This window comes from Brachyhypopomus gauderio, chromosome 1, assembly GCF_052324685.1.
Source record: "Brachyhypopomus gauderio isolate BG-103 chromosome 1, BGAUD_0.2, whole genome shotgun sequence".
NCBI classification, from domain to species: domain Eukaryota; kingdom Metazoa; phylum Chordata; class Actinopteri; order Gymnotiformes; family Hypopomidae; genus Brachyhypopomus; species Brachyhypopomus gauderio.
The window spans coordinates 20,905,897-20,931,222 of NC_135211.1; the positions used below are offsets into that span (position 1 = coordinate 20,905,897).

Consider the following 25,326-nt stretch of genomic DNA (forward strand, 5'->3'; position numbering starts at 1 on the left):
TCCGACCACATAATGCTTACTAGCAAATGAGATCTTTCTTGCCCGTTTATATAACGACGTTTCCTTGGATGTCGCAGTCGTGTAATGTCGGGAACGCGCAGTCACGAGAAGTTGAGTTGGAGATGCGCTGTAACCGTCATCGACGAACGCTCCGCGCGTCCCCGTGCAGTTCACACGCCTGCGTTCAGACGCGCCAGTCAGACGCTTTTTCACACGATCTCACGGCGTTCATTTTGGAAGGCGGATTTCCCCGACGGTCAGAGATTAAAATACGTGAAAGAGCATATGTGTATGAACGGGAAAGGGGATACGCAGGATGGTTCGGGAAACCAGACACCTTTGGGTGGGAAATTTACCCGAACATGTTCGAGAAGAAAAAATTGTTGAACATTTTAAACGGTGAGTTATACAAGAGGGGGTTTGCTCTCGGAAAACAGCGCGCGCTATGTTGTATGCTAGCTGGCTAACATGCTAGCGCCATGGACACGGCCTGCGCCTCGCCTCGCACAAGAGCAGTTTTAAACCGCGTTGAAAAACAACTCAGCCGCCCAGGATCTAAACTATATCGTGGCGCGTTAATACAGATCTCGAACATATTTTTATAAGTACACTTAACGCGCAGAATTTTGACGATGCGAACAGTGTATGTTTATTCTTTAAGCTATTTAAGATGGCTAGCGTTATCTAGCTAGCTAAACATCTTGTGGTTGGAACTGGCTAGTCGATTAGCTAGCTTGCTACCTCGTTGGCTGGCTAGCTAATTTCACATCGATTTGTGCTTATTTTTATCCGTATATCTCGAACCAGTATGTGACTTACGCGGTTACTGCATGATCGATAAGTAATACGGAGTGTCAAAAAATAACATTTATTGCAGACGAACGTTGTTTTTGGTGTGTTTGACTGTGTAGCTAGCTCGTGTAGCCAACACTGAGTTGAACCGTCGTATCTCTTCCTGAACGGATTCGTTCAGGTCGCCCGCTGCTCAGCTCGTCCAATAACGGAGCCATTGTTACACTGTTAGCTCGCAAACTCGATCCGGATAGTTTCTTAACTGTGACCATGTATGTACAAATGTAGTCTAGCTATACATCTCTAGCTGCACTTATAATCAAATAATTGATCGTAGCCTCGTAAAGAAACCATGCCATTTTGAATCATGCCGTCCACCATCAACTTTGAATGCTTTTAGCTTTGAAAAGTTACTGTAAGTAGTTACGTACAGTTCTGCACGGCTGGGAGAGCTGAAGTATATTGTCAACAAAGGTCGTTTCACCCCAATGATAAATCTGGATCCGTTTTTTTGCTTTTGTTTTTTATATATAAGGGTAAACATATCGCTGTCTAGGTAGAATAAGGAAGAAATACTTAGCAATAGTATAGTCAGTCATACCGGCCCCTTGTGGTTTTAACGAATGTAAATGGGTTACAAGAAAATAAAATTTAAACGGCACTAAATCAAAGTGGCCAAACAGTGTTGCAAGTAATTTTTGGACTGCCCCAGTGCCTCCTAGTAGAATCCCCCTCCCCCGCTGTCTTAAAATAGATACTACATCCATTAGTTTTGTTGATTGTGCTTGTACAAAGTAATTTGTATTTGTGTATGTGATCTCAGTTTTCCTTTGTCTTTTCTAGGTATGGGCGAGTGGAGAGTGTTAAAGTCCTCCGCAAGCGGGGTTCCGAAGGTGGCGTGGCAGCCTTTGTGGATTTTGTTGACATCAAAAGTGCTCAGAAGGCCCACAATGCAGTCAACAAAATGGGGGACAGAGACCTTCGCACTGATTACAATGAACCTGGCTCAGTCCCTAGTGCTGTGCGGGGACTGGACGACAACCCCCCTTCTAGCAGTCATGGGAGGGAAGTTGCGGGTTTCTCAAGGGGTGCTGTGGGGCCCGTGTACGGACCCCCGGTGTCTCTCCACACCAGAGAGGGACGCTATGAGCGCAGATTAGACGGGTAAGTGGATGCAGTCTCCCTCTGAACTGCAGGGGGACTATCGTGTCAAATTAAAACATTTCCCCACTATCAAAGGGTTTATGGTTTTTTGGGTTAATCAAAAGAGAATGAACAAAGGCCATTGCATTTTGATAAGACCGTAATCTAGGGATTCGCTCTTCATTCTCTGAGGCCCGACTCCGCTCATGGAATTATTTGTCCATATCTATTTATCATTTTAAGAATGTGTGGATATAAGGTGTGTGTTCAATAATTGGGATTACTGTGTGAGCCATATCCTTCCTCCGAGCTGGATATTACCCCTGTGGAAAATATCCTGGTGAGTTTGGATATTATGATCGCGGGAACGTATCTGGTGAGTTGGATATTAGGCGTTCCCCTTCCCCCGAAAGTGTCGGATTTTACCTGTACTTCCTTGGATCACCTGTCTGGAAGTATTTACCATGCCATTGATGGATTAAGTACGTACATGATGTGTTTTGTTTTTGTTTTGGGTTTTTGTGTTTGTTTTTTTAATTTTTTTACATGAAGGTAGTTTCATTCAAATCTACTCAAGAATCAGATTTTTTTCATGCTCAATTTGTTTTCCATCTTCCATCCGGTCATTGTGCTAACTCTTGTCACTCATGGTGCTGTGCCAACCCTGGATGTGTACACCACCAATGGATTAGGACAAGTCTAAAGATTCTATTTTAAAGAGGGCATTGGATTTAAGAAATGTCATCTCTGTTGCGTAAAAGGTGAGGTTGATGTTCCAGGGTCCATGTGGAGTATTTGCAGTCAGGGCTTCCTCGTTTTCCTGTCAATTTCCACTGCTAGTCACATTCAGGGCGGAACTAAACATGATGAATACAATTCAAGGAAAAAAGGTGGACAATTTTGGAGCATATACCAAATATCAAGTCAAAGCTTGAAGACCAGAAGACCTATCAGTTGGATAGATGAAGAAACAGTTGTGTCTCAAAACATGGATCTAACCCCGTTTTTGGATGTACAAGCGCAAGTTGAGTTCAAGTCAATTGCTGGATTACCAAGTCTTAATGTGGATGTACCTGTCAGTCACATCAGATGATTCGAATGGGGTTTAAAGTGGACATTAGAAGCCCTGGTACCTACAAGTTTATGGAAGGTATTAAAAAAATATCTGAGGATTTCTATGTACTGGTTTAAAGTAAAGGAATATCCCAAAGTCTGACTAATTCATAACATTCTATGGAAGTAACTATCACAGACTGGGATTACTTTTTTTTTAGCTAAAGAAGTTCTGTTTTTACTTGTTTAAGAAGCTGGTTATTTTACTCCACTGTAGCCTGCCCTGAAACTGATATTGGGATTACTCCACTGTTCAGCAGTACAGGGAACATGGATATATTTTGCTTTTTCAGACTCCAACCTCTGGAAGGATTTTTCTCCCTAATCCTGTCAGGTGGCCGTGTTGAGGAAAATACATTTTTTTAAACAGTAGTGTTAGGGACATTTCTGCCAATTTTCAAGAATTTAGTCATCCTGGTAGATTTTCTGTGAATTACAACCATTTTTGGATATTATCTTGACCTTCTCGTTTGTCCTGATGGAGGATACTTTTATTTTGACAATTTACCCAATTTTTCAGTCAACCTTTTTGACCTTGGTATTTTTGGCTCACACATTTGCCCTCCTATATTGTATTTGGGATATGTAGGTTCATTTACCCCTCCGAAAAGGTTGGTATTGCCCTGCCTTGTGTATCTTTTGCGCTTTCTTTATCTAACCCAGATATGCACCTTGTTTCTCTACTCCTTTTTCCACTAACTTTAGAGCTTGTAGAAAAAAATCTCTTTGGACAGAAAGACCAGACAGATTCTTTCTGAGCCACAAGTTTGTCTTATTAACCCCTCCCTCCCTCCCTTTTGTGTGTTAGTTTCTGTCCGCTTCCTGCTTCTGCCCTCTTCAGTGTCAATTCTTGCTCTTCCAAGATGCTCTGCCTGTTCTTCGGCCTTTCTCTAGCTTTGTTTTAGGTAATAACAGCAATTTAGTATTTTGGAGAACATGAACTACCAATGGAACAAATAACACTGACTTTTACAAGGACAAAGGGAAAATCTAAAACATTGGAACTGAAGGTGTTAGTAGACCTAGAATCCACCTACCCAGACTTAATTATTTGATATTATGAATATGGATAAAGAGGATACAATCTCTGACCAAACAGTCAGTATTTTAGTATATTCATCTGCAAAATTACACAGTACTTTACACAGATTACAAATTACACATAATCCTCAATTTCATGCATTCAAATAAAAAATGAAATAAGATAATCATATGTCATAACAAATTCACTAAACCTTTTCCCCCAAAACACACACGTGGAAAAGTGCTTGAATATCATGTTCCCCAAACATAACAGCACAACTCTTGATTTAAATTTATAAAGAAGGCAAACAGAAAATAGTGAATTTTGGATGCATGCGATATTTGTGCATTCTGTACAACATGGAAACATGTTCAAGTTATTTTAAAGAATAATGTGTTGGTCCAAATTGGGCTGTTTGCTTTTAGATGTTCTGTCAGACTTTTCTGGTAGGTACAGTAGTTGGAATGAGTCATGTTGTACAGTACAAGCAACATTCAGGGACATATTGTGGATTTGAAACTTGGCGAATTAGCTTGTTGCAACTTAACACAGAAGATAGCTTTATTAGCTTGACATTAAGGGTGGGTGGTATAGCAGGTGATACCCAACAATGACACGTGTTCTATTTTTTCTAAATGATCCAACAAGCCCATGCATCTTTGTGTATGGTGGCAACATATTTTTAAAATGGTAGAACCATTACATCTACATGAAGTGCTTAGGGATGCAATTTGTTAATTTTCAACTGCTGAGGTACCAGCTCAACAAAAATAATGTACGAGCTTATTTATGACCTTTAACATTTGATTTGGTAAAGTAATGAAATCTGGACCACTTTCAGGTTTGCACATAGTTGCATTTTGATTAAAATGTATGATTAAAATGCTGTGTAAAATGTTTATTAAAGCCCATTTTTGGGCATTTGGTGGGGGGGTGGATTTGTGGGAGGAAATACTCTGATCCATGCATTACAAATTTAAAAGAATGCAGCCCATGAATGGATCTTGTAAGTGTACATGACTTGGTTGATAGTTTTTAGTTGATTTTTGAATATTTGTTTCTTCTCCTTTCCCATCTCTTCCTGTCACTCTTGCAGCAGCTCAGACAGTCGGGATCGAGCGTACGAGCACAGTCCTTACGGACACCATGAACGTGGTGGCACTTTTGATAGGCCGCGGCACTACAACACGGACTATTACCGTGACCGCACCATGTTTGCCTCTGGGGTCAGCTCCAGCCCAGCAGTTAGTGCAATTAGTGGGGGTTTTGATACCCCAGAATCTCATTTTGAGCCCCGAATCCGTGATCCCTTCACCTTGTCCACCTCTGCACGTCGGGACCCCTACCGTGACGACAGGGGCCGGCGCGTCGATCGGACCTACCACCATCGCCGCAGCAGGTCCTCCCACTCTTCGCAGTCACGGCACCCCTCCCCCCAAAGGACCACAGCGCAGACTCCCAAAACACCTCACTCCCCCAAAAGAGCACCTGTCTCTCCAGGCAGAGGCCCCCGCTCGCGGTCCCGGAGCCGATCATCCAGCTCGGATTCGGTCAGCAGCACCAGCAGTACTGGTAGTGGCAGGTAGAGTGACAGTTTTGAGTAACTATGTGTAATTGAAGGAACAATCTAGATGCACTGGAACGAACAGCAGTCTGTCCGTGTTTCATACTGTTTCAGCTGTTTTCGTTATGAATCGTACCTATACTGAGCATTTGACCAATTTCATGTGTAACTGTCAGCACAAGTGTGAAATGTGCTGATTGTCATGGATAACTGCCCGCTGAAAATGAAGATAATGGTTTATATAACATGACTTGCATGAAAGGTTTTAATTATTTGAATGTAATGTGTTTTAAAAATTTCTCAAGGAATAGAAGTTTAAACTCATATTCAGACATTAGAGCTATGCGGTATCAACAAAAATATTGTAGTATATTTTGCACATTATAACTGGACATGTGACATGGATAAAATAGTTAAATTTATGTTTTTGTTTTCCATTTTTGGGGGGATTTCATCAATATGCTCAAGTAGAATCGGTCTGTGTGTGTGTAAGTGTGTGTATGTGTAGAATTTTTTGTGTGCGCGTGTGTGTATATGCTTGTTTGCATAGGGCAGCCTCTTTTCAACATTGCATTTGTTAGGTTCAGTACAATAATATAAATTAACCGAAAATCTCCCGTACTATGCGTCATTGTTTTTTGAACATTTCGCTGACGTTGTTGGGCTATGTTGATTTACTGTAATCAAATGGATGAACTGCATGTGTTTGTTCTAAAGAGGTTTCCATCTCTGTCTGTCCTCTGTCAGCAGTGACTCTAACAGCAGTTCTAGTGAGGGGTCTCGAGCACGCTCAGTTCAGTCTGCAGCCACACATGCCCCTCCAGCTCCTCCTCCATTATCTTTGGATTGTGATGAGCCACGAAGAAGCTTTGGCATTAGGGTCCAGAACCTTCCTGTGCGATCCACAGGTTTGTCTGCAAAATTGTGTCCTATACACTGGGGGGGGGGGGGGGGGGGGGGGGGTGGTTAAACATTTTATTTTGATTTTTTAATGTACTTTGTAGACTATTTCTGTCTTATTTGTGCCCCTTTGTGTCCCCAGACACGAGTTTAAAGGATGGACTTTTCCATGAGTTTAAGAAATATGGAAAGGTGACATCTGTGCAGATACATGGAGCATCAGAGGAACGGTATGGCTTAGTCTTCTTCAGACAGCAAGAAGACCAGGAGAAAGCTCTTAGTGTGTCCAAAGGAAAGCTCTTCTTTGGAATGCTGATTGAGGTGACTGCCTGGAATGGCCCGGGTATGTATTATACAGGCTCTCCAAGTGCAAGCATGTGTAGTTTGTGCTGTGTGGTTGTTTTAACCATATCTGTTCACTAACAGAAACGGAAAGTGAGAATGAGTTTCGTCCGTTGGATGGGAGAATAGATGAGTTCCACCCGAAGGCTACTCGGACACTGTTCATAGGAAATCTGGAGAAGACCACCAACTATCAGCAACTGCTTGATGTATTTCAGCGCTTTGGAGAGATAGTGGTAAGTGTTTTAAATTTTTTTAAATCCCTTTTTTCTTGTAGTTTTGGCTTTATTGTATTTAAGTAAATTATGTTCATTTTCTAAAGTTCTGTTTTATTTTTAGGATATTGACATTAAGAGGGTTAATGGTGTTCCTCAATACGCCTTTGTGCAATACTCTGATATTGCCAGTGTGTGTAAAGCCATCAAGAAAATGGATGGGGAGTACTTGGGCACCAACAGACTCAAGGTATTTATCTACCTTATAACATCAGGGTGGTTGTAAACTCATGTACATGGAACTAAGCTGTTCACTCTCCTTAGAGCAAGCTGGGTTAGAAACACTTTAACTGTGGTGTGACAGGGGAAACTTGGCTGCTTCTTGCAGGTGGATGGGAGAAACCTGGATAAAATGGCATTCATAAGTTATTGCACATTTGTTTAAAGATACTTTGACAAAATTTTGAAGTGTCTCTTCCATTTCAGCTTGGTTTTGGCAAGAGTATGCCTACAACTTGTGTGTGGTTAGATGGTCTGTCATCTAACATCACAGAGCAGTATCTCACACGACACTTCTGTCGCTATGGACATGTGGTCAAAGTAAGTAATCCACGTAATGTATACATTACGTTTGCTTTTAGAATTGCACTGGCTTTAATCCTATTAACTAATCAATTATTGTTATTCTTATAGGTTGTCTTTGACAGAATAAAAGGGATGGCTCTTATTTTGTACAACAACACTGATTTTGCACAAGCTGCTGTAAGAGAGACCAAAGGATGGAAGATTGGTGGCAATAAAGTTAAGGTAAGGGCAGCTTCCTTTTATCATTTCTAACATACTCATGACCTTTATAGCTCTGTCCGTTGCTTAATGTATGTTCTACTACTTTGCAGGTTGATTTTGCCAGTCAGGAGAGCCAAATGGCATTCTATCGTTCTATGCAGGCATCAGGACAAGATATCCGTGACTTTTATGAAATTCCCTCAGACAGAAGGTAAGCTTTTTGAAATGCCAACAAACACAGATGTGTACTATGTAGTGTTTTGATGAAGCATCAGGCAGTGAAACTGCTCGTGTTAACTGTTGTCTTTTTCTTGCTACTTTATCAGAGATGATCGAAGGCCTCCATATCATGACTTCTCCGCTGAAAGAGCATACTATGAAAATGTTCGGACACCAGGAATTTATGCAGAGGATCCCCGGCGAGACTATGCTGCCCGCAGCCGTGAACGTTATACAGAATTAGACCATTACCAAGGTGATCACTATGACCCACGGTATCATGAAGATCCTCGTGAATACAGAGATTACCGGGACCCATTTGAACAGGATATCAGAAAGTATAGTTACATTCAGCGGGAGCGGGAGCGAGAACGTGAACGATTTGAGGCAGATCGTAGCAGATGGAGCCCATCCCATCAGCGTCGTCCCATAACCCCTTCGGTTTCCCCTTCACCATCTGACCGTGTCTCAAGAGAACCGGAGCGGCGTGTTTATAGGCATTCTTCCGAGAGAAGTGGTAGCTGCAGTTCCTTATCACCACCACCACCTCAGTTTGAAAAGCCGGAAAAGTCTCCAGTGGACTATAAGCCTGAGAGTATTGAGAGAGAAATGGAGCAAGCAGAGGCAGACCGTGTAACTGGGACTGAGAAGAACAAGCGTGGCAGGCGCAAGGATAAATCAGACCGAGAGAAGGGAGAGAAATTAAAGTCGCGAAGGGGGAAGGTGCAGTCCCCTAGCATACCTCTTTCTGAAGCTGACAGGGAACCCAGTCTGGATTCAAATTCTGGAAAAATAAAAGTTTCAGATGTTGATGGCTCAGAGAGGCAAAGGCATAAAGTTGATAGTGAACCCTCACCGTCTGATCCAGTGTGTCGCCTTGAGCCTCTAAAAGGGGAAAAACTTGATGCAGGAAAAGGTGAGCCAGTAGACCGTGATGGCAAAGGAAGATCAAAAAAGCACATAAAATCTGACCCTGGAAGTGAAGGGAAAGAACCCCTTTTGGATTCTGATAGGCTTGCCGCAAGGAAAAGACGTTTTGGTGATCCTAGTAGCAAAGCCATAAGACAGAAAAGAGGCCGTCTTGAGGATGAACAGACTGCTGGGATTAGCCAAACTGCAGAATTTGTTGCAAATTTAACTGCCTCAAAAGAGGTAGAAGGTGATGCAAAAATAGTAGAAAAAGAGGCACAGAAGAGGGAACATTCCAAGTTAAAATCTGAGAAGATAGCTTGTCTTTTGAATCAAAGGGAAGAGTTGGATCCCAGTGTTAAAGCTGAACCTCAGACTTCATCTCTGCACCAAGCAGACCATTCTGAGAGCAGCACAGAGAATTTAGACTCAAAATCTCAATCTGGACCAAGCATACCTAGACGATTCTCCAGTGATGGAACCCCAGAAAAGGACAACAAAAGTAGGGACGAATATTTGGATATAGATCTTTCTCAAAGTTATCGCAAGCAAATGGAGCAGAACCGAAGGCTTCGGCAGCAGCTCCTAGAGCCTGACAAGCCAGGAAAACCAGAAACTCCACAGTGTGTGGACACAGAAGATTTTGAGCATCGTAGCTTGGTGCATGAAGTAGGAAAACCACCACAGGATGTCACTGATAATTCTCCACCAAGTAAAAGTAAGAAACAGGAGCAATATGACATGGATATCGGTGCAAAGAGAGAGCGTGTATACCGAATTTTCCGGTCAAAGAATGAAGACTCTGAATGGAACAATGCAAATTCTCCAAGATTTCAGCATGTCTCTCAGCAAGCAGAGGAAGAATATACAGACGTTCCACATCTAATCGCTGTCAAAGAAGTTAAAGAACTACCAAAATCTGAGGATAATGCTCTTCCAGATCCAGAGCTTGCAAGTAAAAGAGTACAGTCCTCACAGGTGTCTAAACTAAGCACACCTCTACAGGATGAGCAGCAGAGGCGCTGGGAGAATCGTTTAAAACAAGACTTGTTACCTGACTTTTCAAGGAGCTCAGAGAAGAGGCGACTCAATCGGAAATATTTAGAATATGGACTGTGGCCTGATTTGGAACCTGGCGAGGTACGCTCAGATTCTGAAGAGGATAGAGAACACAAACCAAACTCTCCTGTTCCTTCAACCTCAGTATCTCTTCCAGAACGGCAACGTGGGGATAGATTATTAGAATCCAAGATAACATCTCCACTGGAGAGAAACAAGTTCTGTTCTTATGCACTTGATCAGACAATCACTCCAGACACTAAAGCTTTACTAGAGCGTGCAAAATCTTTGTCCTTCTCAAGAGAAGACAGTTGGTCATTTCTGGATGGTGACACACATTTTCCTAATTTGAGAAGTAGAAAGGATACGGAAAAGGTTGAATCAACACCACGACCAACACCTTCATGGTACATGAAAAAGAAGAAAATACGAAGCGAGTCTGAAGATAAATTGGATGACCGTAAGGAAGATCCTAAACCAGAAGAACAAGAGCGAAGAGAACTATTTGCTTCTCGCTTTCTTCACAGTTCAATTTTTGAACAAGACTCAAGACGTCTTCAACATTTGGAACGAAAACATGAAGACCCACAATATGGTATGGGCTATTCAACTGCCCAGCAAGGCCAAACGGAGCCTGATTCTGAACCAGTGGTTCTCTTCCATGATCGTTTTTTGGAGTTAACAAGGCTGCAGCAGCAGAAGGTGAAAGACCAGTCTCAGCAAGAGTCCAAGAAAGAGGAAAGTGTAGAAGAAAGATCAACTGATAAAACACAAGAGGAAGAAGAACAAGATCAGCAACATACTGATGAACCTAACACACAGCAAACTGAAATTAAACCCATCAGCCCTGTACAAGCCCCTCAGGCAAGCCCTCTCCAGAACCTTCATGTAAATCCTACACAAGAAACTCAGACTACACTATCTGTCTTAACAGTTAAAGAAATGTCCCCACAACTGGAGTCAAGTAATGTTGAAACTTCTCCCAGGGAACTTGCTCTTCCAATAAAAGAAGATGAAAAACAGCCTGAACAGCCCTTTGTTCCTCAGTCACACCTATTGTCTAATGAATCCTCAAATAGCCCAGAATGCCAGGAATCCAGTACTTTAATTAATGAGACAAAAGCAAGCCCTGGAAATGAATTGGAGGTAACTCCTGATGAAGATGCTGAGCGTTTTTCAAGTAGTGAGCCACTGACCACTGAGACACAAGTGAGTTATGAAGCAGAAGCAGAGCCACAGACTGAACTCCCTGAACTACAGAACTCTTTGTCGCCTATGATTGTAGATGAAGGTGAACAATTGGAGAAACCAGAGCCTGTGACCATAGGAGCTGAAGCTCCCCCCAAAGAGATCGATCCAAAATGTGCAGAGAGTTATGCAGTGGAGGAACCGATTTCTCCTCCTCCAAGGTCAAGGAATAAGAAGGTTAAAACTTCACCTCCAACACCAGTAGCCCCTCTGAGCTCCCCAAACACACCAGATAAGCAAAGCACACGAAAAAGTGAGCGCATTGATAGAGAAAAACTTAAACGTTCATCTTCTCCAAGAGGAGATTCTTCTAAAGCAATTTCAGATACCAAGTCAACTGGTAAATCTCCTATACATAGCCCTGATACAGAGCAAGGAATAGAACAAAATGTACTTCCTGTAAGGGCAAGGCGTCGGAATGTACGTTCCGTTTATGCCACACCAATTGAAGATGAATCTGCACCACCAACTGGCAAAGATGTCGAATCACCACGAGGTGCACGCAAGCGTGGATTAGACAAAGATGGACAACAACCTGAACCAGACAGCCTTACTGCACCAAGACGGGGACGTCCACCTAAAAATCGCCGCCAAGGAGAGGATATTTCAGCTGGGAAAAGTGAACGGTCAAAAATTACTGAGATCAAAGAGGTGGATATCACTGAAATTGGAAACACTGAAGCAGTCACTAAAGCAGGCAAAGGCAAACATACTCCCCACTTACAAAGAGCTAATCAAGGTGGTACCTCTGTATCAGGATTAGGGAAAAAGGGAGACAAAATGGATAAAATGTCTGATGCTTGCATTCAGAGGGTAGATTCATCTGAGATGGACATGGACCCTCAGAACAGTACTATTCAGCATGATGATTCTTCTGTGGAAAACGAGTCAAAGGAGGAGCATAAATCACAAAATTCAGAAACGAAGGCAGAGAAAGATACGGTACCTCAAATGGAAAGGGCCACTGCAAGCCAAGAGAAAGTAACAAATCCTATTCATGAGCACTCATCTTTTGATAAAAGTGGAAGAGCAAAGCCAACTCGATTAAACCGCAATCCAAAACTACTGACGGAAGATAAATCTGTTTTCCTCAGAAATCTCAGAATCAGGCTTGATGTGACTGAAGTAAAGGCAATGCTGCAGACAGGAGAGGGTGATGCTGGGCAGGATCATTCTAAAAAAAATATGCCAGGTACATCCCCCAAAGATCAGCTACTAGAACCTAGCACTGAGAAAGAAGTTCTGGAGAATGAAGGTGATGTTAAGGAAGAGTCTGTAACTCCTCCCACCAAGGTCAAGGATCCCCATGAGGCGCTGTTATCTCGGCAGATGGAACTGGAGCAAGCTGTTGAGAACATTGCCAAGCTTACAGAAGACTCTACACCAATCCAATGTAAAAGTCCATCAGAGCCACAACCTCCATTATCCCAACTGGTAGAGGAGCCTGAATGCGAACCAGAGGAAGAAAAACCTGCAAATCCAGCTAGTGAAACTGAACTTGCTGCTGCTATTGATTCTATTACTTCTGAAGACATGTCTTGCAGCCTAACGCAAGACCAAGGAATCAGCTCTGTCATAGACTCTGCTATTCAAACACTAGGTCCAGATGCAAAGGTTGCTGAAAGTAATAACTCTGCTGCTGTCCAAGAGGACAGTAATACAGGAATGCCAAGGAAAGGGGGTAAAAGCAGAGCAAAGGCCCAGAAGAGGTCCAAAGCTCAAAAGGCTGCTGTGAACAAAAAGGAAACAAACAAGGATATTCTGGACACAGAGAGACGTTCAGTTAAGTCACCAGAATGCATACCTGCAGAGTTACCAACTCCCACAGAGATTTCATCACCAGATACAGGTGCTGTGATCACTCCCTCCACTAAGCTGGATCAGACTTCAACAGTGAATGTCTCTGATGCTCTTAAAATGACAGAGGTCCCTCTTAAAGAACAACCTGACTTGCCCAAACCATCTGGTCACGCATCTAACAAAAGCCCAACATCTCTCAAACCTCATCCTCATCCTTATGAGTGTACATCTCCCTCTCTTTCTCCCACAAGTATTTGCCTCAAGCCACAACAAAGTAGGCATCCAGTTTCCCCTACAGAGAGACTCAGTCAAACAAAGGAGACTGCATTACTGTCCCCTTCAGTGACGCCTACAGCATCATTAGAAAATCCAACATTACATTCTGACTCTACCTATGATACCAACACCAGTGATTTACGTAAAATTCTCACAAAGCCAAGAAATATTCCAAACCCAGATATTGGTGCTGCACCTGGCACTATGCATGCAAGGGAGAGTGAAGCTAAGAGTGCTCCACATGAACAGAGGCAGTCTTCTATTTCAGCCCAACCCATCGTTCGGCCACCAGCGTCCTTGCCATCCCCAGAAACAAAACAAGTCTTCAGTGAGAAATCTGTGATTTCAGTCATTGCCTCCACTGCTACTTCTGTGATCAGTCGAGTTTGTAATCCTTCTGAGTCTGAGGATAAGCCCAGTATTCCTATGGGAAATCCCTTCGTGGACAAGCAGCCTTCAAAACAGATGTACCAGCCCAGCATGGAGGAAAGTAGTACTTATCACTTGCCACCAGTTGGAGAAGAAGGTGGAAATGCAGGTCGCTATATAGTGGAGAGCACATCCCTGAGTACAGGCTCTAGTGCAGGCCTCAGAGTAAATACCTCTGAAGGGGTTGTTGTGCTGAGTCACTCAGGACAGAAAATTGAGGGACCACATCGGATTAGTGCCAAGATCAGTCCGATCCCACCACCTAGTGCAGTAGACATAGAGTCCCAGCAGCTGGTGTCCATGCCCCAGATTAAGCAGGAACTTTACAGTGCCTCCCAGCCTGCTACTCCTAAGGGCTCCCTGCCTCCCTCTGACCACAGTCATTCCCTGAAGTCACAGCCGGTCTCCTCAATTAAGCAAGAATCTGTATTGGACAAATTGGACCCATATTCTTCAGTTCAAAGTGGAGTTGTTAAAAGGCTACAGCAGACACCTGGTCCTTCACCAGTAATGGGGTTTCATCCAGAATATGCAATGCTAATGAAGCATCCCAAGAAAGGTGAAGGAAATGAGCCTGTTAAAGTAGACACTGTGAAACCTGCATGGGTGTCTACTATTAGTCCTGCCATCAGCCCTCACCTTTCTTCTCAAGGTGGTAATCATGTTGGGTTTATATCAGGCACCGCTACCGAGAGAGCATCTTCACATATTCAGCCAAAGCAGGAACCACGTTCCCCAAGAAAATCTGGACACCCACCTTCGCCCTTTGCTAAAGTGTCTTCTCCTATTGGATCCTCATCACCCAAAGGTGTTTCCATGGTCTTGCCATCTGGTTTGCCCACAATGTCTCAGTATGTTCCCAGTGTTCATCACTCTGAGCAGTCCGTCATCATGCCTCCTCACAGTACACATAGTAATCTTGGAAGAATGTCACCTCACCGGGTGAGTCAGGCCATTCCAATCGGTCACCTTTCTCAGGGAGAAGTAAGAGTTAATACACCTCCACTGCCATTGATGAATTATGGTATCCACTCTGAGGGCCTTGCCTCCACCTGGCCTTCTGGTCAACAGCGTCCTACGTCTCCACAGGCTGTGGGAAACCGAGAAATGGTCCTCAAAGTCAACCCGGCAAATTCCAGAGGTCATGAAGGTGGTGAGGAAGACGCCAGACGTTTTCATCAAGCACTTGGAAGACCACCAGCGACTCAACTGAAACCGGAGACCATACCAACAGGATACCGTGGGCCTCTTCATAGTGAACTGTCACTGGAACGATTTAACATGCCGAGAGATATGAGAATGCTTATGCACCACCAGCAGGGGGAGCGACCAGCTGCGGAGCTGCACCAGGGGCACATTACTGAAGTTGTTCCTCCCACTTCCACCCCTACTAGCATTACAGCATCGTTGTCCCCGCGAGCACATCTTATACCCAAGAGTGTGTCTGACAAGGACCCTTTAAAGCAGTCTGAACTGAAAAGATCTACATCACCCCCTGGAAAAGATGGAATGATGGGAATTCTTGGTTCTGTGCCTGCCATGGCTTCACCTCAGCGGGTGCAGCTGATCCCTTCTGGTCCTGTGCCGTCCTTTTCTGAATATTCGAGCATCTACACAAACCTGCGCACGGTCCACTCTCAGTATCCTGACGGTTCACCTTTGGGTATTAGCCAACCACCTCGTAACATCACACCCTCACAGGCAAGTAATATTTACAGTAGTGCATTTAATTTTTGTGCATGCATGTGTGTGGGGCCTCAGTAATTGCTTTCACTTCCTTTAGAAGCAGTTTGCTTGCACAAGCTTAATTCAACATGTATTGTTTCTCTGAGTACTACAGTGTAGTCTTAATTAAATATGAGAATTGTATTAATGTGGGGTGTGTCTCCAATAAAGGGCGTTCAAGAATCAGATCACAGTCAGCCACAAGCTGAAGGGAACTTGGAGCATGTTGGACACCAACAAGTCAACATGGTACAGCTTCTGACTGTAAGTCATGTGCACAGAACATTTGGAGGAATTGCAGAAGTTGTTTGAAAGAACTATTCAAATTAGTCATGGGATCTCCATGATTATTAAAAATCTTGAATTAAAGTTTACAATTTCCCCCAGCACAAGTTTCTCAATTTTCATTGGTGGTTTTGTTTGTCTTTAACAGAAGTACCCAATTGTGTGGCAAGGCCTGTTGGCACTGAAGAATGACACAGCTGCTGTCCAGCTACATTTTGTGTGTGGAAACAAGTCTCTCGGCCTGAGATCACTTCCCCTGCCAGAAACTGGTGCTCTCCTGCGTATTGTCCAGAGGATGAGATTAGAGACGCCACAGCTTGAAGGAGTCGCTCGCAGAATGACTGTGAGTCAACAGCAGGAATTTCATAGGCAGCATCAAACACGGACACATTTCTGTATTTGAATGGACTTGAAACTTGGAGATTTGCTTGTGTTCAGTAATGGATCATTGGCGAATTTTTGCAGTTGTCTGATTTTAAGTGCAGTTATAAGTGGTTATCTCCAATTTCATAGATTAGATCAGGGGTGCCCATTACGTCGATCGCGATCGACCGGTTGATCGCGAAGGAAGTGTCGGTCGATCACAAAGGAATGCGGGTAGATCGCATGACATTAAAAAGTAGTGGATGAATGACAGGATATCGTCCATCTGCTCTGACGGTTGTATATATACACCCCCCCGGTAACAAGTTACGTTCGCCACCACCCACCCCACCCATCAACAAATTACACTCGGTGCGAGGTAGATCTTTCTGACTTGGTCATCTTATAAGTAGCTCGCAACCTGAAACTTTGTGGGCACCCCTGGATTAGATTATACCTATAATAGGATTTCTTGAAATCTGGTAGAGTGATGGATTTCAACTCCTTGATCAGGTTACTTAGTTTCTTAGTGCTCTGATTTCTTTCGGTTTTCTTAGACTCCTCATGAAAACCTACAAAAGCTGACAAGTAGACAAAGCTCTACTGGAAACTGCAAACTGGAAACTGCCATTTTGAACAACAGTTATGATGTGGCAACAATAAAATCACTTATGTAGAAATAATGCTAATTGCATGCTAACAGAGATGGAGTTTGAATATTCATCTCCTAGATGGTGGGAACCAGAAATGACCATTTTGAGCTTATGTCTCATGCCACTTCTGTGAGTTTATTGGTGGGCTGTAAAGCAGATATCTGATTACTGCCAGACAAATGTAGACAGTGTTTTCCCATTACCCGATTACTGAAGTGCATATAAATGTGATCATTGCATTTCTGATGCAATCTGCCACCTTGTTATTGAATTGTGTGTATGTAAACACACAGATTTTGTCTGTAAAGTTATAATGCGTGTTCCATCTTCTCTGCTGGTTGGACTGCAGGGTGAGAGTGATTTCTGTTTGCTGCTGGCCATGCCGTGTGGCCGGGATCAGGACGATGTTGTGAGCCAGACACAAGCCCTCAAATCAGCCTTCATCAACTATTTGAAGGCCAAGCTTGCTGCAGGCATCATCAATGTACCCAATCCTGGATCCAATCAGGTGTGTATTCCACCTCCCCAAAGATATGCTTTTGTGATCTGGTGTTAATGAAATAACATCTGGCTGACTAGTCTAAATCATAGCCATCATGTCTAATATGCATTTAAATCTTTTTGTGGAATAATTCAGTGTTTGCTCTTTGTTCCTCTAGCCTGCCTACGTGTTGCAGATTTTCCCACCGTGTGACTTCTCGCAGAGCCATCTGTCACGCCTCGCTCCAGACCTTCTGAGCCAGATCTCCAGCATCTCCCCTCACCTCATGATCGTCATCACATCCGTGTGATCCTGAAGTCCATACACCAAGCTCTGTGCACCTCAACTTTCACATCAGTGGAGATGTGTGCATCCACAGCGCCAAGACCCTGATCTCTGGAGATATTGGTGTCGTTTGTTTGGAATCCTAACTTCTACATATCAGTCTTTGCCTCTAGTCCGTGTTTCTTCTGAAGGCCCTCTGTCTCTCCAAACAGGTCTGCCTGCAACACTACTCCAGATCATGTACAAGCTCATTTCACCATTTCTCTGCTGTATTTGTATTTATTGGTGAATTTTTTTTACTCATGGAAATTCTTTGGGAAATCAGGATGTTTAAAGAAGGGGGGGGGGGCAAACGAGTGATGGAGTGGAGGCCTTTATTTCTTCCTCTGGTGATTTTTGGTTCTGTTAATTTTTTAAAAGGTGGATGATATAAATCATTGTAACAGACTAATCAGTTTTTAAGTAATCATGCACATTGGTCAGTGCTCCTTATTGAGGAGAATAACATTGAGAATGTATGTTTCAGGGGATTACTCATCAGCCTCGCTGTGTCACTCACTTTGCTAATGCAGATTACAGTAGGCTCATCTGCTCACCGAGCAGCAGACAGAGCTGTGGAGTCTGGAGTCTTTGGATCGCAGGACTGTAAATATTTTAAATATTTAAAACCTTGGCAAGTTGGCTTAAACCCAGGAGAGTTGCCCTTTATTATTCTCAACCATGGAACTAATTACTGAAATCAAGGGAAGAGACGAGCGAAGAGCTACATGAAAAACGAACTTCAATTTGTGATGTAAATAAGCGAAGACTTGTGGGCTGGCAGCTCTTGTGAGGGTTTGTTGCGGGCACTTCAAATTTTCTTACTCAAATAAAAAAAAAAAGAAAACACATCCAGAAAACTTGAATATAACAGTCATGTGCTCTCTCATTTCACCGTCTGTGTTTATTGATCCTCCATGAGAAAATCATTTTGTGTGAAATAAATGTCTAACCAAACAAAAACATAAACAGTAATACCTTTTGTTTTTTATTTAAACAAAGCAATTTTAGATGTGTATAAAAGGATATAAGGATTATAAAAAGATTTTGACAACAGCACATTGAGACTTGACCTTATATGTATCCTATTACTATTAATGCAGCAAATACTTTTAATTCAAAACCTTTTTAACAGAATTGGAAAAATTCCAGAACATCACTGCATACTGTTTTAATTGGAGAATGAAAGCTATATTTCTATAGTATATAGCCAGAGGTGAATATGTTGGTGACCTTATTTGGATGGTATCTAATTAAAAAGTTGCACAGATGGAGAAATAGTCCATACCCAGTCTAAAGAACAATGCAAAATGACCTTTCCTATTTATTTAATTATAAATTCTTAGATCTATGGATACATTTGAAATGTGAAATTTAGTTTTTCTCACTTGCTTTTACATTGTTATTCAATGTTGGCACAAATGTAGTAGTGCAGTGTGTGCTCGGTGTCTTGTTTGTTATATTTATGTTTCACTCTACCAAGCAACACTTTGCAAATCTCCATACATGATACTGTACCCCAAGCACAAATTCCATGATAAAGCTCAAGCCATTTTTGGTTAGACTATGATGGAACATCCATTTATCTGTCTACATAAATTAGCCAAACACTGAATATCCAAACAGGACTATTAGACTGAAACTCCACATTAACAAAAAGATAACAGGATGGGTTTGAGGGCACAAACAGCATTAAATTACATCTAAGCCACATTAGTTCAACAAAAACCATATGAGAAGAAATTTCATGATGGCAAATTTATAAAGTTGCATTTCAAGGTTTTAGACAATAATGCAGTAACAAGGCTCTTCTGTAATGCTCTTCCATTACTGAACTTGTATCATGTTTTATAAGATTGTTAGTAGTTTTCTCTCCAGAAGCTGCAGTCTTAATGGTCTTGACTGAATATTCCCCTCTTGCCTTTGTGAGATCTATGATTAGTGTGTGTATCAGTGTGTGACTACTTCCGACAAATCGATACATAAGTAAACATTGCCAAGAACACATCCTATTCAACTGTTCATCTAATCACCTATTCATGCATTCATTTATTTATGTTTTGTTAATGGGCACAGCATGAACGTTTTGCAGAATTTGAGAAAAACATACTGGCACAATTCTCACTTTCATAGTGAAATGTGAGCAACAAGGTTAGTTGTAGAAATTCAAATGCCAACTGTTTCAGCCATTTTAAGGTGAATGTGGTTTTTCATTTAGCTCACAGTTCACAATGATTTGCAAAGTGGATTTTAGAGCAGAAATGCTGTTTCTTGAATGTTTGTTACCAACAGAAAACTGTTTAGTTGGCTCTTTGTCATATCAGTCAAATAATGTCATACCAAACTGGAAGAAACTGTTTGTTTTTCTGTGCCTGACCTCATGATTAGCATGAGGACCCACTTTCTTCAGTATTGGTATGAGACATATTTCCTGAGAGCCCTCTGTTGACACGTAAACCATGTGACTAAATCGGAATTTTTGTAAATCCTTATTGTAAAGGATCAGATCTGTTTGACCCTACCCTGAAAAGTGCCATATTAGATCACCTTAAAAATAATAATAGAAGAAATAAAGGAAATCTTAATGTTTATGAAACACAACAATTTGGGCTTCCTGTCTACCAAATGTGCAATTCACTGTTGTCCCACAAGTTATGACACCACTAATATGGTTTATTACAAGATTTGATATTACATTCCTGTTAATTGTCCTAAGAATAAATTATACGCACAAAACACGAAGCGTTACCTAGTGACTAAAACAGACTGAAAACACAAATTGGGGGGGCCCAAAATAAACTGAATGAAAAGGTGAACAATGGTGTGGTACAGATAAGGGCTGCAATGTTGGAATTCTCCATTAATTTGGAGAGCCTCCCCCTAGTGGAAACAAAGCGCAGCAGGCCACGGGGACTCTATTGTTTCGGATCTTCACTTGGTCTGAAGAGTGCCACCAGCTGCTCTTCGTAGGAAGTGATATTCCTCTTCATTATCTCTTTACAGGGACCCAACAAGCGCTCAAACGCCTGAATGTCAATCACTAATAGAGAAAATAAAGCAAGATTTTATTTAAACTGGCCTTTTAAGACACATTTCAAGACGGAAAATCATATGAAACCGAAGTGCCTCTGGGCTGTGTGTGTATGAATTTCAGAGGAACTCGAGTCTCTCCAAGGTGCTGTGATCTCGGATCCCAGTGAGAGAGTACTACAGCCACAAACTTGCCAATGCTGTGAGATCACACTGAACTACAAGAAATAATTTTAATTTGGGATAAATAGCTGAGAAAATGATCCTATTAGACTTCTCAAACTTGATGAGATAAAATATCTGCATGATTCCTGTCCTTGGGTGTTGTGAAGAATGTACTGTTGGTGTTTAAAAAGTGATCAGAATGTTTTGATAGATTCAGACCCAAATGTATCACAATGACTCTCTTTCATTGCCTATTTTTCTCACTTTGAAGACTGTTGCATCCATCAACCATTAATCAGCCATTAATTACCCATTAATCAGCCATTAATCACCCATCAACCTGCCATTAATCACCCACTAATCACCCATCAACCAGCCATTCATCAGCCATTAATCAGCTATTAATTGCCCATTAGAGAAAGTTCTAGAGTCCGTCTCCTCTTAAATGAAACATTGTTTTCATGCAGCAACACAAAGATGAAAGATTACAGAAGAGCATGTGCATATGCAGACTAGACGATGCAGAGCAAAACACCAGCATAGCAATGAAATAAAGCATAAAAGCATAAAACAATCTACAATTGGGATTGGACCTGGGGAGACAGTGCACTTCTCTAAGCAGTGAGTATTTAGTCACCTAAAGATGACTCCTCCTGACCTAAAGAAGACTCCTCCTGACGTAGAGAAGACTCTTCCTGACCTAAAGAAGTCTCCTCATCACCTAAAGAAGACTCCTCCTCAAATAAAGATGATTACTCCTCACCTAAAGAATACTCCTCCTGACCGAAAGAAGAGTCCTCCTCGCATAAAGTTGATTACTCCTCACCTAAAGAAGACTCCTCCTGATCTAAAGAAGAGTCCTCCTCACATAAAGACTCCTCCTCACCTAAAGAAGACTCCTCCTCACCTAAACACTTGGTCTCTCCCACGGCATAGACCGACGCAGCTCTGGGTTTGTTAGTAACCAATGCCAGCTCTCCAAAATACTGCCCCCTAGTGCAGCGGGCTATCTCCACCTCCTCAGGGTCTGTCAGGCCACTCTGTCCAGCTTTAGTCTGGGCAGAAGAGAAAGAGAGACAAACTGTCCACACACACAGGCACACACCGGGGAGAATCTCTCTCACTCTGGGGATTTCACTCGCATTACACTTGCAAACAAAACCAGCTGGGAATTAAAATACCGAAGAAAACTTTGTTTCATATTTTGTGACTTCAGTCCCTTTAACTAAATGTGAAGACTTCACACACACACACACACACACACACACACACACACACACACACACACACACACACACACACAGGGTTACTTTGTTCTTGATCATGATCTTTACTTCTCCGGACTCCACGATGTAGAAGCAGTCTGCCTCATCGCACTGGCAACGAAAAAAAATGACTGTCCTGACAACAGTAGGACATACACTGATGCTCCTGTTTAGATGAAGGCAGGAACAGGCTAAGAGCACTTAAACATCCAGTGGTCCAACCTGTTTAATGATCTGATCTCCATTTTGGAAGATTTTCACTCCTAGAACATCAACGATCTTCATCCGCTCAGACAGCTGAGGAACACAGATGGAGACAAAATGTGACTGACAAAAATTTTCCAGCTGAAGATCACACACCAGATGTCACATCAAAGAGGTCTGACAGCAACAGGTGTTTGCTTGCATGTTTGCACACATGTATGCACGCATGTATACACGTATGTATGGATACACTTAAAAACACACAAGCACCTCGAGAGACTTCAGGAGTGGCACAGACTCAATGAAAGCCTCATACATTTTCCTCTTCTGGGCATTATTTCTCACAATGAGCCTGTGGAATGTTGCCCTGTCCTGAAAATGAAAGATTCCTACATAAGTATAGAAACAAACACCATATCACAACTATATGTCAGTAACAAGCTAATGGAGTTTATAGTTAAAACCACCAATGCCCACAGCGCCCCCGCCTGGCGAGCGATGATAGTAGCAGCGCGTGCACTGCTGTACAAGAGGGCCAACTCCCCAAAGCTGCCTCTGCCGTGGTATTTTCCCACACAGTAGATCTGTCCATCCCGCTTCACCTCGATGTCGTACACTCCTCTGAGGCACACAGAAAACACAACAGAATATAATAAATAATAATAAATATAAATAAACATATAAATATATATAATAAATAAAAATGCCACTTTTAAGTCACTAAAACAACAATCTAGATATTTATGATACATGCTGTAAATATCATTATTTATTCAAACGCATCTTAGGCACAAACCTGTCAATCACATAGAAGTTGTCTCCAACGTCTCCCTGATCTATGATGTGTTGTTGGTTCCACATGGACCTCAAACATGGCATCCAAGACCTCTGAAAACTGCTCCTGAGACAAAGATGACCCCACCCCATCAAAAAATTAAAATAAAAAACAACAAAAAAAAACTCACTAACAATTGCACATCGTACAACATATCAATCTGTGCTTATAAACATTTTAAATAGGACATAAAGTGGTTGCGGCAACAGACACTGATCAAGTTGCACCCCCGAGAAGGCGACCAATAACGTCTATCGGACTGCTGCACGTTCTCGGCTTTCAACACCCACCGAACACGGGAGAATGTGTGTCCCACAGTGGGCACTGAGCGCCCTGTTTGAATTACCGCGTCCAGAGTTTTGAACAGCAGAATGTCTTTGCAGGCGTCCTGTAATCGACAGCGTTGCTGGTCTGTTTTGGGGTGGACGACCTTCGGCTGCGAGGAGTCATCCTCATCATCGTCTGGGTTAAAAGGCTCTGCGCACACTACCGGAACATTAGGGCCACTTTAGTATCACACAAGCTCTCAGCGTTGAAGCAAAGCAGATTCTAGGAAACACTACGATAATAGTGACCACATATCGCTATAATTTTATATAATCAGCACAATTACCGGGGAATTTATCGACGTGTGAAATTTTGCCATTCATGTAGCTCTACCTCAGTAACACATCTACCCGAACCGAGTCCAGAACTGAACCTCGCGCTCTTCCTGCACCCACCTGATCCTCTGCGGCTGCTTTTACCGGCTGGCGAAGCTACAGAGACAAAGTAACGTTGAGTTCATTAATGCCTTTTTCTCAATCATTTATGTCCAAGCTGCCCACCCCCAAACAATGAATGAACAAAAACAATAATTTTTGCATAACTGCATTGACGAAAATTCTGGCGAAATTCTATATATGTTTAATTATATTAATTATATATATATATATATATATATATATATATATATATATATATATATATATATATAATTAATATAATAATTACTGACATCGCGCATATATATATATATATATATGCGCGAGATGTCAGTAATTATTTTAATGGCAGGTTTTATTCTTTGCCCATACAGTTGTAGAAAAAAAAAGCAATAATCTTAAGACATTATAAATCATTGTCAATCATAACGTTGACTATATAACCTTTTGAAGTCTCATCTGCATCTTTTCTACCTACGTTTGAACGTGAAATCAGCAGGAAAGCAATCTTCAGTGTGCTCGCCCTCCTCACTGGATTCCGTTGGTACCGCATCCTTATCAAAGGCCACTGCTCTCTTCACCGGGGACCTGCTGGCGCGGCGACAGCCTACCGTGGTGGTCCCAATGCTCGGTTCCGGTGCGCGAGCGCTCGGCTCCGCTCTGCGCCGTTCTTTCAGACTGCTGAAGTACTGCACGGCGAACTCCAGCAGGTCAGGCGGTCTCTGTGTCAGTACTTCAACCGTGTAACCTTTCAGCAGGTCCGTCAAACCAGCCGGGATCTCAACGCTCATATTAACGCTACAGCCAAGCCAAAATTTAAACACAAAGCAACTTGTCAAACATGAGCTCTATGGGAATAATAATAAAAAATCTAAAAGCTGGTTCTGCAAACATGGATGGAAACCTAATGTTTAGAGCACAGAAACTCCCAGTTAATTCTCTAGTGAGCTTTCCAAAAGAGTCACCAGATAGTGGGAAATTCTGGGCATGACTGGGAGTGGAGGGACATCATTAGCCAGAAGGCAAATCATTATGAAGTTCGATAAATACTCTGCTGTATACCACGGGGACATGCAGCACATTTAAGTTAAAGAAGAGGTCTACAAATAGAACTTTCAGATTTAAAACAATCTTTATATAAATATTTACAAAAGGATATTTTAATAGGCAACAGCAAATTCTGAGAGGTTTCTCCAGATGTTCTAAACATTGCTCTGGTTCCTGGATTGGTTTGCTTCCATATTTGGGTACTTATGCAGGGGAAAGTACTGACCCATTCAGCTTCCTCGGTCTTAAATTCAAATCTTAAAATCACAGCCCGTCACATTTCCTGTTTCCTAATGGAATCTATTTTAGCTTTTGTAGAAAACATTTTGGAAACATATTCAGAAGCCCCAAGAGTTCCCCAGGGTGGGCGAGCTGCTGAGTCTGCCGTGCCCAGGAGGGTGTACCCAGAACCCACCTCACCGAACA

General features: G+C 42.3%; 2 protein-coding genes across 6 annotated transcripts; one reads left to right on the forward strand and one right to left on the reverse strand.

Moving 5' to 3' along the window:
- Nucleotides 1-126: 126 nt before the first annotated feature.
- On the forward strand, nt 127-18,557 carry LOC143512011 (msx2-interacting protein). 5 transcript variants are annotated; one of them, XR_013130337.1, is made up of 16 exons: nt 127-399; nt 1,636-1,956; nt 5,169-5,654; nt 6,384-6,544; nt 6,679-6,879; nt 6,963-7,114; nt 7,218-7,343; nt 7,580-7,693; nt 7,787-7,900; nt 7,990-8,090; nt 8,206-15,520; nt 15,716-15,808; nt 15,978-16,172; nt 17,195-17,353; nt 17,505-17,823; nt 18,138-18,557. XR_013130337.1 is itself a non-coding variant. In XM_077001855.1 (15 exons), exons 1-15 carry the CDS (start codon nt 317-319, stop codon nt 17,634-17,636), a joined length of 9,753 nt encoding a protein of 3,250 aa, XP_076857970.1. In that variant the 5' UTR covers nt 127-316; the 3' UTR covers nt 17,637-18,557. The 5 variants fall into 5 exon arrangements, 4 of the variants coding, with proteins under 4 accessions (XP_076857970.1, XP_076857984.1, XP_076857993.1 ...); XM_077001855.1 differs by having other exon boundaries at nt 17,505-18,557; XM_077001869.1 differs by having other exon boundaries at nt 6,387-6,544; nt 17,505-18,557.
- prkar2ab (protein kinase, cAMP-dependent, regulatory, type II, alpha, B) lies at nt 18,528-25,235 on the reverse strand. Its single transcript, XM_077001929.1, is given in 11 exon segments — nt 18,528-20,690; nt 21,753-21,900; nt 22,156-22,221; nt 22,333-22,407; nt 22,585-22,686; nt 22,782-22,935; nt 23,111-23,164; nt 23,166-23,215; nt 23,496-23,635; nt 23,872-23,907; nt 24,332-25,235. Coding segments are annotated over 11 exon segments (1,263 nt in total). The 5' UTR covers nt 24,645-25,235; the 3' UTR covers nt 18,528-20,565.
- Between the last annotated feature and the right edge of the window lie 91 nt (nt 25,236-25,326).